This window comes from Lepisma saccharinum, chromosome 1 (assembly GCF_977018435.1).
Source record: "Lepisma saccharinum chromosome 1, izLepSacc3.1, whole genome shotgun sequence".
Classification (NCBI taxonomy): Eukaryota; Metazoa; Arthropoda; class Insecta; order Zygentoma; family Lepismatidae; genus Lepisma; species Lepisma saccharinum.
The window spans coordinates 151,435,837-151,449,378 of record NC_139229.1 but is presented as its reverse complement, the minus strand read 5'-3'; the positions used below and the strand labels follow the sequence as shown (position 1 = coordinate 151,449,378).

The 13,542-nt window shown below is 40.2% G+C and overlaps 1 protein-coding gene across 3 annotated transcripts in view; it reads right to left on the bottom strand.

Annotated features, from left to right (window-relative positions):
- The window catches only part of Tsp (Thrombospondin), a 113,767-nt gene that overhangs the window by 82,862 nt on the left and 17,363 nt on the right, over positions 1–13,542 (bottom strand). For all 3 annotated transcript variants that reach the window (XM_083140517.1, XM_083140530.1, XM_083140522.1), the window contains exon 2: positions 3,081–3,251. In XM_083140517.1, coding sequence (XP_082996643.1) covers positions 3,081–3,251 — 171 coding nt within the window. The remainder of the gene's footprint in view (positions 1–3,080; positions 3,252–13,542) is intronic.

Below are 13,542 nucleotides of genomic sequence, written 5' to 3'. Positions count from 1 at the left end.
TATCATCCAATTCGGTCCATTGGCTTAGAAGTTGCTCTTTTCCTGCTATTCTCCATAAGAATGCATGTAAATCCGAATTCGGGCGAAAACCGGTGGTTGAGCAAGTTAGTGATGGCTAAGACAGTCGCTACACACCTGTATTCGCGACGGATTTTAATATTACCAATCGTAATTAATTCTTAATAACGGGCAATTAGATTAATTACCTGTTACTCAATATTTGACCGTTATATCATTACGAAAAATAATATCCTTTTTAAAGAAAAAACTTTAAGTGTTGCTGTTAGAACACGTTTTTTTGTAGGTATGTGCGGGATTTATTTAATACCTACATAATGATATCAAAATAACTGTAATCGCTTAGCTTAAATTGCTACATGGTTTTGCAATGGACGTATTATATTATGGACCAGTAACTTCAACCAACATTCTTTTTAAAACAGAAAGTTTTGGCGCTACTCAAGGGTTTGGTGGTCTGAGGGCAGAGTCCCGGGCGGTCGCCAGGCCCTAAAGCTGTCCCTGCAGTATGATTTTTTCATCACTTAATCTTTTATAGGATCGATTAACCCATGAGGTACAAGAGTGACGTAAAATAATATAAACAAAAAGAAAGCGTTAAGAAAGCATAAACTTTCTGTGCTACATTATTGCAAATGTATCCTATACATGGAAAGGGAGTCGACTACCGACAAAAAGGAAGATAAAAAAGAGAGAGAGAAACAATGAAAGCGAAACAGAGGAAGAAAAGCAAGGGATAGAAGATAAACAGAAAAATAAAGATAGAGGAAACAATAGTGGAGAAGGAGAAGAAGCAACATGGGAGGAAAATAAAGAGAGAGAGATAGGGAAATCGGAATGGAGAAAGAATGAGAGAATCTTGGTAGACATGACCATAGAAGCAGAGAACTACCTGAAAATATTTATCTACTGTCCTTCTTAAGTATTCAATACTAAGGTTGGTTTGTTTAAGCTATTTTGTCTTTTTTAAATTTTGGCATTGGAATTTCCTCCCATTATTTTCACTGCTCACATCATATTTCCTTCTTCTCCTCTTTCTTCTTTGTTCCTTATTTCCCCCTGCCTTCAAATTTACAGAGGGGTCTGTACAACTTGTTTATATTATGTTCTCACATTCTTGCATTTCTCCATCTGTTTCGGTCTTACGATAAGTTATTAATTTCTCTGTAGCGTTTGAGGGTTACATCTTGAGCGATTTGTTTGATATACACTACCCTGGGGTTGTCTAACTTGAATTTCAGTCAGGATATGGCCTACCATCCTGCAAATTCTCTGGACGATCGGTTTCCACAGGCTACTCTTGCTACTACGTGCAAAACATCCACCTAAACAAAATTCTATAAGCACATTCCACATACTGGGTAGCGAGAAACTGCGCAACGTTGCTCTCGAAATATGAAAGCTTCCTCTACTTCATCTACATGTTGACATTCTAGATGGGTTTTCGCCGCTCTCTTATACCTCAATCCTTCTGTAGCAAGCCATAACAAAAACCCAAACAGCCTGGAGGGTGAATTCAGAAGGAAATGTGCTTAGGATCAATGCTCCTCTTCGGAGTGTCAATACAAGCTAATTGTTTTGCATGTCGTGTGGCGTCTGGTTATTTATATTGACCTGCCAATGATGTTACCTGATATTTAACGAATGACCTGTCAAACGCTGACCGGATCCTGTGTAACAGGTTTCTATCCTCGCTGAGTACGTGATTTGAACGGTCTAAGGCAGCCTCTGGTTTCCTAACAGTTCCTGTTAACACGTTCATAGGACTCTGTAGCCTGTTTCGTTCGCCTCATCAATAAGCTGAAATTAACGGACTTAATATTATCCCACGCATATGGTTTTTATGATAACACAGGGTGTGCTGTAAGTTGTTTGGGTTTCACAATAATATCAGTTGTGCAATATGCAGATGACACGTGACATTGTCCTAAACGGATGGTTCGTTTCGGGGGCAAATACCAATTAACATGATCGAAATAACAAAAATTTCGCTTAAACCAAAATTGACTTTACGAGATTTGTTCGAACAAACTTAGCTACGTTCAGTTTGTCAGTTTGTATGTTTATTTCTGCTGTTGGGTGCGCAAGTGAGTAGGTTAGGCAGGACAGGTTTGATGGTCTTGGCACCATGTATCCCCCAAGGTATCCCCCCACTAGCCGCTCGTGCTTCCCTTTGAAAACTGGCCTCTTTCACAGATGGGCCGGCCATCGTTGCGGAGTGGTTAGCACAGCTCACTACAACGCCAGAGGTCTTGTGTTAGAATCCCGGACTGGGCATGGGGTTTCTCTATGAGTGTCCATCAATATCATCATATCATCACTTATCTTCATCTTCACGATTAGCCAAAAGGGGCACAAATGCGAAGCAAAATAAACTAAATCAATAATTCAACCAACAACAACAATCAAACAAAGATGGCAGGGCAATGAGCTAGATCAAATATCATGGAAACTATGAAGGGATGGAAGGTTAATTAACTGCATTGTTTCATAGAATTAAACACATATTTATTGAATTCTGAATAAATTGAAGGAAAATATTCTTCCACTAATATGATGATAATTCGATCTGTAACATATGAAGTCTACAGACCCTATAATTTATTCAACAGGTGATGTGCAAAGAGGTACCTAGGTATATCTGTATTCATTCATTTGATGGGTTATTTTTCACTACTTATGTAAATACAGTCTACATGTACTTGTAAACAAACTAGTGACGGGACCAGGAATGATATTTGTTTTGGGAGGGGCGAATATAATATTAGTTGGACACATCACCTGACTATAGAGGACTTTGATAGCTGAAGTGTTGTCAATTCCATTAGTTTATTCTTGAAGTTGTTGGCTTGGTCTCTAACACCATTTCCACTATCGCAAAAGTTATGCTTGTGACTGCAATTACTTCCTATTGTAATTGCTTCTATTGTAGGCCTAGCTAAATCACTTTCAAGTTATGAAAGGGAACATTATCCCTTTCCACGTGGTATACTTAAAACAAGATCACAAGGGTGGTGATTAGTACTACATATGCTAAGGACACAAATGGATTTTTCACTTACTTCTTTTCGTTCTCCTGTCCAACAGCACGACGAACTTCTGCTGTGACGTAGGGAAGTCGACGGCGAACAACGTTTCGACGCTGCCCCGCAGACGTCGTCGTGGTTTGATGTGTTTTAAACTAATGACGAAATTCTCTTCTTTGAGAACCTCCTCCAGTTGTTTCGTCACATCTGCAAAACAGAAAAATAAGACATAAGTATATTTGTGCCTGGTATGAATTGAAGACTAAAGTTGGTAAATGCTGTAAGTGCCACAAGAATTCAAACACCTTTTTCCACGTTAAACTGTGAAATGTGCCATGCTTGATAATGTGGTAAACGTGAAAAGTGGCTGGTAGCCCTCTAAGTAGTTCAAAGAGCGTGCAAAAAGGCACTAGTGTGAACGTTCGTACGGGCTGATGTGCTGAACGATGCGATTTCCCAAACTTTTGCTTTTGGTACTTACAACGTTTACCACTTTCAGTCCTCAATTGTTACATTACATTCAAGTGTAAAGCATAACCACATTCCTAAGTTGATTACAATGACTTTTGCTTGCTAAACATTGAAGCTACTTGCAAAATATGAAGAGCAACAGAGGAGAAAAATGGAGAGGAAAACAGGGAAAGGAAAAAAAAGATAGCTGACCTGAAGATCCACTTTTAAACCCACCAGAACTAAATTCCCTGGAAGTGTGTGTGAGAAAGTGGGGGGAGAATATGTAAAAGCAAAAAGAGAGACAGGTAGATGAATAAATACAAGTATCAAGAGAGAGAGAGAGCACTTCACAGAGAGAAACAAAACATGACAGAGAAATGGAAAGAGAATAAAGGAGAAAATGAACAGAAAACGGAGGAAAGTAGTAAATAAAAGAATCAACGAGAGAGAGAGTAACCAAGAAATATTTCTAAAAAAAAATGGGGAAAAGTTGAAACAGAAGGGAGGGACAAGAATACAGGTACAAGAAAGAAATTAGTAATATAATAAGAAAACAACAAAAGGAAATATCTTCAGCTTTGGAAGACACTGATCAATGCACTCTATTCTCTGTCCCGCTGTAAGAATGAAATCAAGGTAAAGAAATGCAAGTGGATTCTGTGTGTGAATCTTGTGCGTAGGCCTGAAGCAAAATCGATTAGATTATGTGCATAAAATTGCTCATTTCAGCAAGAAGATGATGGTGCTTCAGGAGTTGGCAACCTGACCGGGCTTCATCAAGAAGTTACGAAGTACCACAAGCCCCTCCCTCGCCAATTCTGGCCGTTTAACATGGGGTTATACCGAGGGCTAGCCGCTGGTCTATGTCTTTCTCTCAAAGCAGTGTTTTTTCCAGCATGGAATTTTCTCATGAGAGTCATTCCATGAAAAATCAACCAATGATCTGAACCTTGACATCTCAGAAATTGATAATTTTTGTTACAGTGGTAGTACCCCTAAAGTTGACAAAAACTGCCAAATTTCAAATTTTTTGAGCTCTTAGTTTTCAGCTACTGACTTTCAAAAAATCAACAATCGCAATATTTTGACAACATTTTGAAATCCTTAAGTATCTCTAACTCAAAAAACTATTTGACCAAGAGAGCTTAAATTGGTGTCATTCTCTTCTATTTTTAATAAGCTTTAATTTGAAATGCAACATGGCTCTGGTATTCGAATTTTGTAATTTTTCAAAAACTCAGAAAAGTTTTTTTCTTTAGAAAACACCCCTTTTATGTTAAAGACATCCATTGACTATTTGTGTGAAAAATTTCATAATGCGAGGGCGATTGATTGCTATAGAAATTAATTCTTTTGTATTGTAATGTTCGTGAAATTTGCTAAATTTGTTGACTTCCACGTTACAACAGTAACTATAAGATGAGTTGAAGTCTTGATATTAATCTACCTTATAATTCTGAACTTTAAATAATATGAATATACCTAGTAGGCTATTGCCAGATTAAATAGAAAGAGACCGACTTTTGAAGCAGTTTATTAAATGCGTGGAACACGGACTTTTAAGATCGAAAAGGGAATTTTGTGGTACTTCAAAATCAAAAACGGAAAAGATCCCCCTCCTCTCTCATCATATTTTCGTCCATAGCAACACTACGGTATTGGGAGATAGCCCAGGTTTTGAACCCATAATACACTACTGACGTAGCTGCTGCATTGAAGTTGTGGTATTTTATATTGTGAGTTGTACAGCTACAACCAATATTGCCATGAGCAAAATAACACAATAACTACGAAAGGGACTATTTCTAAGAAGTCACGTGGTTTTGTTGACATTATCTTCGTTCTTACAGTGGATGGAGAATTGTTGCTTGATCTGAACGCCTGAAGGAACCGAAGTTCAAGTCAGACGGTCGTAATGAATCCTGCCGCTTATTAAAAACTTGCCTCCCAACACGACAATCCCATTATGCCTTACTTCTGGGACAACGCCTTAAAGGAAAGAGCTGTAATGTCTCCTTGGAAGCAGTCGTGACCTCATCAACCGTGAGATCTCAGTGCAGGAGACACGGACAAGAGATCTGCAAGTGTGGACCGGTTTCCCGAGGCCTCCGACAGGGAGCGTTGACTTCAGCAGTGGGTAAGCTACGGGATTAACATCTCCTGCCCTGACAATGCATAAATCCCTATCCGCGACGCCCATGCCCTAGTAAACTTGACATGCGCGTATTATAAGAATGGGAAATTGGGACAATTGTCGCGTTGTTCTTAAGGCGGTGAGTGTGTGTATATAGTGATGACGGCATGTCCCTCACCGTCGGGGGTCACTTTGTCGAATCGTGCGTATTTGCATACGGCAGGCCGTGTCGCCAAAACAACCGTGAAAGTGAAATGTTCGCGCTTGATCCGTTTCGCGTTTAATCCATTCGCGCTTGATCCATCGCGTTTATTGCGTTCGCGTTTGCTCTGTTTCGCTCTTCTTCCTCTGGCGTTTAACCCTGTGTTAAGTTTCGGGGTTTTCGACCACCCCGCCAGGTCCTGCTACACGCTAGGACAGTACGGTCTTGTCAAAATCGAGAAGAGAACGATATCCGAACTTTCGAGACAAGAACGAGAATCGACCTTTCAAGACAAGACCAACAACGAGACACGCCCCTGCAGAATCGAGACGAGACCGATCGTCCGAGACTTCTTCAAGCGTATCAAGCCCATATGTACAGCAACCGACAATAAACATAGGACACTTAGATCCTGAAATACCGGCTTCCCTGTAAGGCGTTGTGAGTGTTGCCTAACTATACGGCGGTAGTAGAAGTTGCCATTAAAAAAAATGCTACTAAAATCCACTTATCGCCGTAGAGTTAGGCAACACACAACGCCTTGCACGGAAGCGAGTATTTCAGGATTAAGGTGTTCCATTTTTATTGCCGATGACTGTACCTGATATCTTATAGATGTCAGCTTGTGCTGTGTAGTTGCATATATATTCAGGATAAACTGTCATTTTCGAGGATTCGTAGCGTTGAATCAATATGCCAAAGAGAAGAAACATTATCATGAAAAGTTGTTTACCTTATTGGTCCTTATACGCTGTGAGAATTTATGCGATGGCATGGTAACGAGGACAAAATGGGTGTTTGTAAATCGAGCACAAGACCGAGAATCGAGACAGGAATTTACAACTCGATTGATTTCGTTTATTTTACTTCGCTTTACTGCCACTTTTGGCTAATCGCGACCATGGATGAGCGAATAGATGAAATTGATGAAGCGACACTGGCAAAATGCCCAGGACAGGATTCGAATCTGGGAACTTAGGTGGCGAGATCGAACTTAACCGAGTACTTAAATTGCTCTGCCTTTAGGAACAAACTAACAAGAATGACGTTAATAAAGAATACCAGAAAATGCATCGAAACCAAACCAGTCATATGAAATAATAATGTAATAAAACGCATAAATGCATAAAAAAGTATTGAATTCGGGATTCAGATACCAAAAAGAAAGGTTGATTCGCCTGAACATTTCATTTTCTGTTGTTGCATTTTTTTTAAAAAAATGCATCGGATCGGTTCCGAACGACGAATCAAGAAATTAACAATTAGAGGGAAGTTTTTATCAGCTGATGCATTTTTTTGTGTACAGGAGCCCCATCTCAACCTGCAAACACTGTAACATGCGAATTTGTATGTGGGGTGCTACCAGACCAAGTATCCATACCATTCCTGACCATATATTCTACATATATATCTTAACAATATAAAAGTCAGCTGGAAAAATATTTACGTAATAGTCAACGGCGTGTAAAGTGGAAGAGTTGATGGAGATATAACCCATCGTCTGTCGGAACATTTTTTTTTTAATGATACATTAAAAGATAGGGCCGGCCTCCGGGGGAGTGGTTAGCACAGCGAGCTAAGACTTAGAATCTCGGCTTGGGCATGGATGTTCTTTGCGAGTGCCCCTTCATCAATTTCATCATATCATCATTCATGCTCATCTTCGCGATTAGCCAAAAGTAGAAGAAAAACGAAGTGAAATAAAGCAAATCAATCAATCAATTAAAATATAGTAAAAAATGCAGGCGAACTACGGCAATATCCTACGTTATGAAATTGCATCAGGTCAAGTTAACCGCGACGATGGGATAATTGTCACGGAAGTAATAAACGCCCATTGCCCTACTTGGGGGTTAGAATCCAGGGGCTAGAAAACGTTAACTGAGAGAAAGTCGGCGCCAGCGTCTATTTTCGGCAAGGAGCTACGCGTTCCCTCAATCACACAAGAACATTTCACGAATAGTTCCTCACAACCAACATGACGCAACAACGAACTCCAATAATGCGAAAGATAATCATGATGTATCCAGACCAGATCGCAACAGTTTTTTTTTTGTCCTGATCAAGAACAGGAAATTACACTTATTGGAACTAACGTAGCAATTATCTTCTCTACCATAACCGTTATTATTATAATACAGCTATACGAAAATAGCAGGAATCGGAGTTCAATTAAAAGATCAGAAATGATAATTTCTTTTTAACTAGGACGTGGATTGATAGGCACTAAAAACTTGTAAATTATGCTGAAAATAGGCACTGTAAATGAAAAAGCCAACACTATACCGCATTTGTTAGAACCTGTCCCCTTTCCCGCGCTAGCGATCGCTCGACAGTTTCGGTGCCAATGAGAAACGAGGAAAAAATCGTCTGCTGGGCAGCGAGGAGCGAATGGGAGCCAGAAGAGAGGCGCTTACGTAGACGCCGTTGCGACGTTGCGTATTTTAATTGGCTGGCTGACTTTAAATTTCCCCAGCACGGAGAAAAGCCAGCGAACAGCTAGCGCGGGAACCGGGACAGGTTGTAACAAACGCGGTATAGACATGAACTTGTCATTAATTTTCTCAGTCAGTTACATACTTATTGACTCGACTCAGATCTTATGTATTCCATTGCATTTTCCTTATTTTTGCGCCGTTTTTCTGTTACTTTTGGCTAATCGTGACGATAATTATGAAATTGATGAAGGAGCCCTCAAAAAACAAAATTACTTTGGTAGAAGAGTCGAAGTAAAATAAACCGAATGTAAGCGAAAATACCCCCTTAAAGGAATATTTTGGCAAGTATAGGGCTATGGCATTAAAACTCAAAAGAGATATTTATAAACAGTATAAGAATGAGCCATCATGATCAAAACAACAAGAAAAGAGTTGTGCTACAAAGAAATAACATATTTTCCAATTATTCTTAACTGGATGTATAGCTTGATAATTTTAATAGGCACAAAAACATACGCCCAAAACAGCAGGTCTTTACATTTTCTTTGACTACGTAATTTGAACAGTGTAGGAGCAAAGCAAGAACGGAAACTGGCAAGATCTGGTCCCACAATAAGCAAATTGGCAACACTGGTACCCGTTTTCACTTGCATCCAATCTAACCGATTTCCCAATAACATAACGGTATATGTATGCAGGAAACCTGGTACGCAACATATGCGTGCATTTAAAGAAACCTCATGGAATTTGAGATCATTTCTAAAGCATGATGTCACATGCCATTCCTAAACTCTCCTTTACGGTCATTACTGCATAATTTGGCACATTGAAATGCACCTCGAGAACAATCCTGTATGCAAATGGACTCGCGTTGTTCGGGAACGCATTCCAGGAAAACAGTTGCGTTGGCGTTTTGCCAAAGGCAATGAAATTTAACTCCCGCAAGGTTCGAAGCATTGTTTCCCAAATAGTGGAATTTCAGCTGACCGGGCTCCAAATCTATATCGTGTTCATTTATGCCGGAAGAAAAGTTGGAATGCGCAACTAAGCATGTAGAATGGTTGTTAAGTTCGCCCAGCCGATTGGTCAATTAATGCGCCATTCCTTCCACGAAAAGGGCATTGATATGGTGCAAAAATAACGACGTATTCAATTAGCAGTGGAGTCACAATGCTATGGGATGAAAGGAGCGGGCACGATGTCGACTTCCGTTTCACGTGTTCTTTCTCGATTTTGTCTTGGATCTTGTAAAATGTGTACTTTTAAATTAAATGTTATTTGTAATTCCATCGGCCACTGGAAGACATACTTATTTTGGGTACGCACCTGTTACAAACATTCAATAGCCTACTTATAAATGTGGATGTAGGGTCCAAAATATCCACAATCTCGCCCATTTGTGTTGGAATCTCAAGCAGGAGACCCGAGTTCATCCTGGGCTGGGTGAGTTCAGGTGGTAATTTTTCCAGCAATGGAACGGCTCTGGGGTTCATCCAGCTTGTAACAAATGGAACCTGGGGGCAACCCTGTGGGTTAAGGCGGCCGGAGAAATATACATAATTATCTGTATTTCTTTCTGCCTTTATTGCTCTATTTTTTTCTTTCTTCCGTCTTTCCTCTCTCTCTCTCTCTCTATTTCTTCCTTCTTCCTCTATTTCTCCCCCTCTCTTTATTTCTATCTCTTCCCCTGATTTCTTTCAACCTCTTTCTTCTTTTATTTTTCTTCTGTTCTGCTCTTGTTTAACTCTTTCTATCACTACCTTTACCTCTCCCCCCTTCTTCATACTAGTGCATGTGTGTGTGTGTGTGATCCCTGCTGTCCTAAATAAATTTGAAATTGTGGGGGGGGGGGGGTGCCCTACTCCCATTGATATGTCCTTCCTCCAGTAGAACTCAATAAATAAATGTCTCTTTTATCCCAAACGTGCATTATTTGCATGGCTTCTAGTAGTATATTAAACGTGACTGTCCCCTTTGCCTCCCCACGCACTTGTTCTTCCGCCAGAGCCCACCCTTGTCAACCCCGTGACAATGCCGCTGTTCCATACTCATGGAACGAGACGATAGACTTCCATTTCTAAAACAAGCCGGACCCTGTGACCGAGTGGTTATCACATCGTGCTGCGACGCCAAGGGTCCCGGGTTCGAATCCCGCTCGGACTTGGTTGTTTGTGAATGTCCATTCATCAATTTCATCATTTCATCACTCATCCCATCTTTGTAAATTAGCCAAGAGGAACAAAACGCGAAGTAAAATAAACTAATCAATCAATTTCTAAAACAAGTTGCAGTGTAAATTGTTTCATGCACTTCCAATGGCCTTATTCTCGGAAATATGGCTGACTCAAGACGCGTTGTGCTAAAACGAGTGAATGCATATCCTAGGAATATGACGTAATCACAATTTTCCCACGAACTTCCTCAGATAGCGATACCACCGCAACGCCTACTACGAAAAACTGCTTGACCTTTACGAAATGTCAACGTTTGTTAGTTGCGGACTTTATAAAGACAATGATATTCTGCAACAATGGGGTCTTGTGGCTGCACTGGTTCACCACAAGGTGAGCATATAGGTTGCACGGCTATCCTAGCGCCATCTTTATGTTCCCAGCGTCCTTTGCGGTTCCAGAAATCGCCCATAAATTACAATAGGGTGATGCAGCGCTTTTAGCGCTTCCAAAGGGGAATCATTTGCAACGAAAATATGTTCCTTGTTGATACTAAAGTTACCGCAAGATCATAATCGATTCTTTATAGTATCGCAAGTCGTTTTCCCACTGTCATGGCGCCCAACAGAAAGGGGGAAACATGCTTAGCGTGTAACAAGCTGATGCTAGGGGTTACAGTTCAAGATTCCGAAAAGATTTAAGGCGATCTCTTAGCACTTTACCTTTCTAACGTAACCCACATCTCACATCTTTGTTGTGTCTGTGGTTGTGTTGCACGAAAAGGAGGAAAAGGGATTGGCTAGCCGAGTTCAACTGTTACCGAAACTCGCACCATATGGCTCTTCTTTTATGGCTTCGAAATGGACGCGGCTATAAATATGGTAATATTGATGTTAATGTACCTGCTGTACACGATGGTGGTGTTGTATGTCTGTACGCTATGACTTCGAAGAAATTTGAAATAAATTACGGCTGTTTTTGACACTGACACGAATCAAAGCCTTGTTAGAAGTCAAGGAAACGTAACACAAAGAAGGCCATACCGATACACATAAAAACGCCAATAGAGGACGCGCAGGCAAGGAAATATTTATTAATATTTAAAAAAGGACTTAACATAATTATTTAATGTCTTACTTCTAAGTTATTTTACACGTATTTTGGTGATTAATGTCAATATCGATACACAATGAATTACTTCTCTAATCGAAAAGTTATATCAATAAATATTAGAAAACAATCAACTTGAAAATAATCTAGCACAAATTAAAATAACCTGAAGATGATTTTTCTATTGACCTACGTAATAAAGATAAAATTAATAAGATTTAGAGGATTTAAAATATTCCAATATTATATTGACAAGTAACAGTTCCATTTTTACTGGAAGTATGCTAAAGACTCTCACAAACGCTCCTCAGATATTAAATATCGTAGAATTTCTGTGAACAAATGCAGGTGAACAAAAAAGGAACTGTTAAGGTAAATGTGCAGAAAGTAAACATTTAGAGAGAAATTCCCGTCCAAAGGCAATTTACTTTTCCTTGGTAGATAAGGTTTAGCATAGTGCGGGGGCAAAAGTGGCAACTTACCCTAATCACCGCCACTGCACTGGATGGGGTGAACTATTTATACTTCTGGCCTGGAAGCAGTGGCGCTAGTGTCGCATGTAGTTTACATATTTGGAGGATACAGATATCGTGGTGCTACAGCTTTCACAACATTATTCAACCATTTGACCTCACACTGAAACATCATTGAAATGAAAAAAGTTGAAGAAATGAGTTCTGAGTAACTAAGATTAACTAATTCAAGGTGGCAAAGGATCAATCAATCGAACCCTGAGCACATAATTCTGCATAAGCAACAGTGTTAACCACTATACTATCCTACAGGCTCTTTGTGGAGCGAAATATTGATCACGTGCACTTGAATCGATATTGGAAGTATTCTCTTTTAGCGGGTAGTACCAATAATGCCAGCCTTAACAATGGTTACATAAGTGGTCGTTCAAATGTTGTTAGTATTGTTGGTTGCTCTTAGTCTGGCAGGGAGGTCGTTCTCTTGACCCTCTGCTGAAAGATGTCTGCAGCGACTTGGAGGCGTCGGACGCCATGGGGGAGACAGTGAATGAACCTCCCCGCCACAACTACAAGGTCACCAGTCAACGTCCACCCACGATTCAATGCCCTGTGTCGCTCCTACACTAGCCAATGGCCGTTGTTTAAGGCCCCCCAGAAGCACCATTGGGATAAAAAACAATCCCAACAATACAAGTCCTTCCCCCCCGATAGATAGACTAATCGGGACTGAAACTACAGTTCAGAGTAGAATACCAACTACCATGCGTTATGCATCCAGCGGTGTTCGAACCTGAGATTCCTTGATTACTAATAGACAGCGATATCAACTTTTTTTTTACTTCTTCTTGCGTGTTCTATCAATTATATTTCGGTTAATATATATTTTCCCCCAATTTTCATTTATCTTAATTTCTAAATATCAACAGCACATTCACAACAGCCGGATTCGAACCCGGAACCCTCTTCCGTCATAGCGCTAACCACTCCGCAGTGGAGGTCGACCAACCACTAGGCTATCAGCTCCATCTGTCCTTCAACTTTCGTCTGGTCTCTTACTTTCAGGCAGCCACTGAAGAAGAAGAACACACTGCACTAAGAACCTGATAAACCTAAATAAAGGGAAGAAACGTGGCTATAAATAAGTTATATCCTTCTCCGTGTGAGAGATGCTCCCTCCTGCCTCTCGATTGCTTCACGGCCGACGACTTAGTTCTCAAGAACTGCAACAGAGGGAGCAACGTGTATTCTTTAAGAAACACAAAAACGGGCGTCTTGCTCAGAGGCAATAGTCGAGCTCGTAAAAGTGCAACAAAAAGAGCAAATAACAACGGCATCCCAAAAACTAGCGTTCATCGTTAATTGCATTAAAAAAAAACTGTTAACGTGTATTTCGTGACCATTGCGTTTTGTGGGAGATGAACCATCTGGCCTAAAGATTGTTTCATTTCGCTGTTGGACCACATCATGTGATGAGTTATCTCTCTTAAGTTTTCACAGGGCGGCAACAAACATTCTGG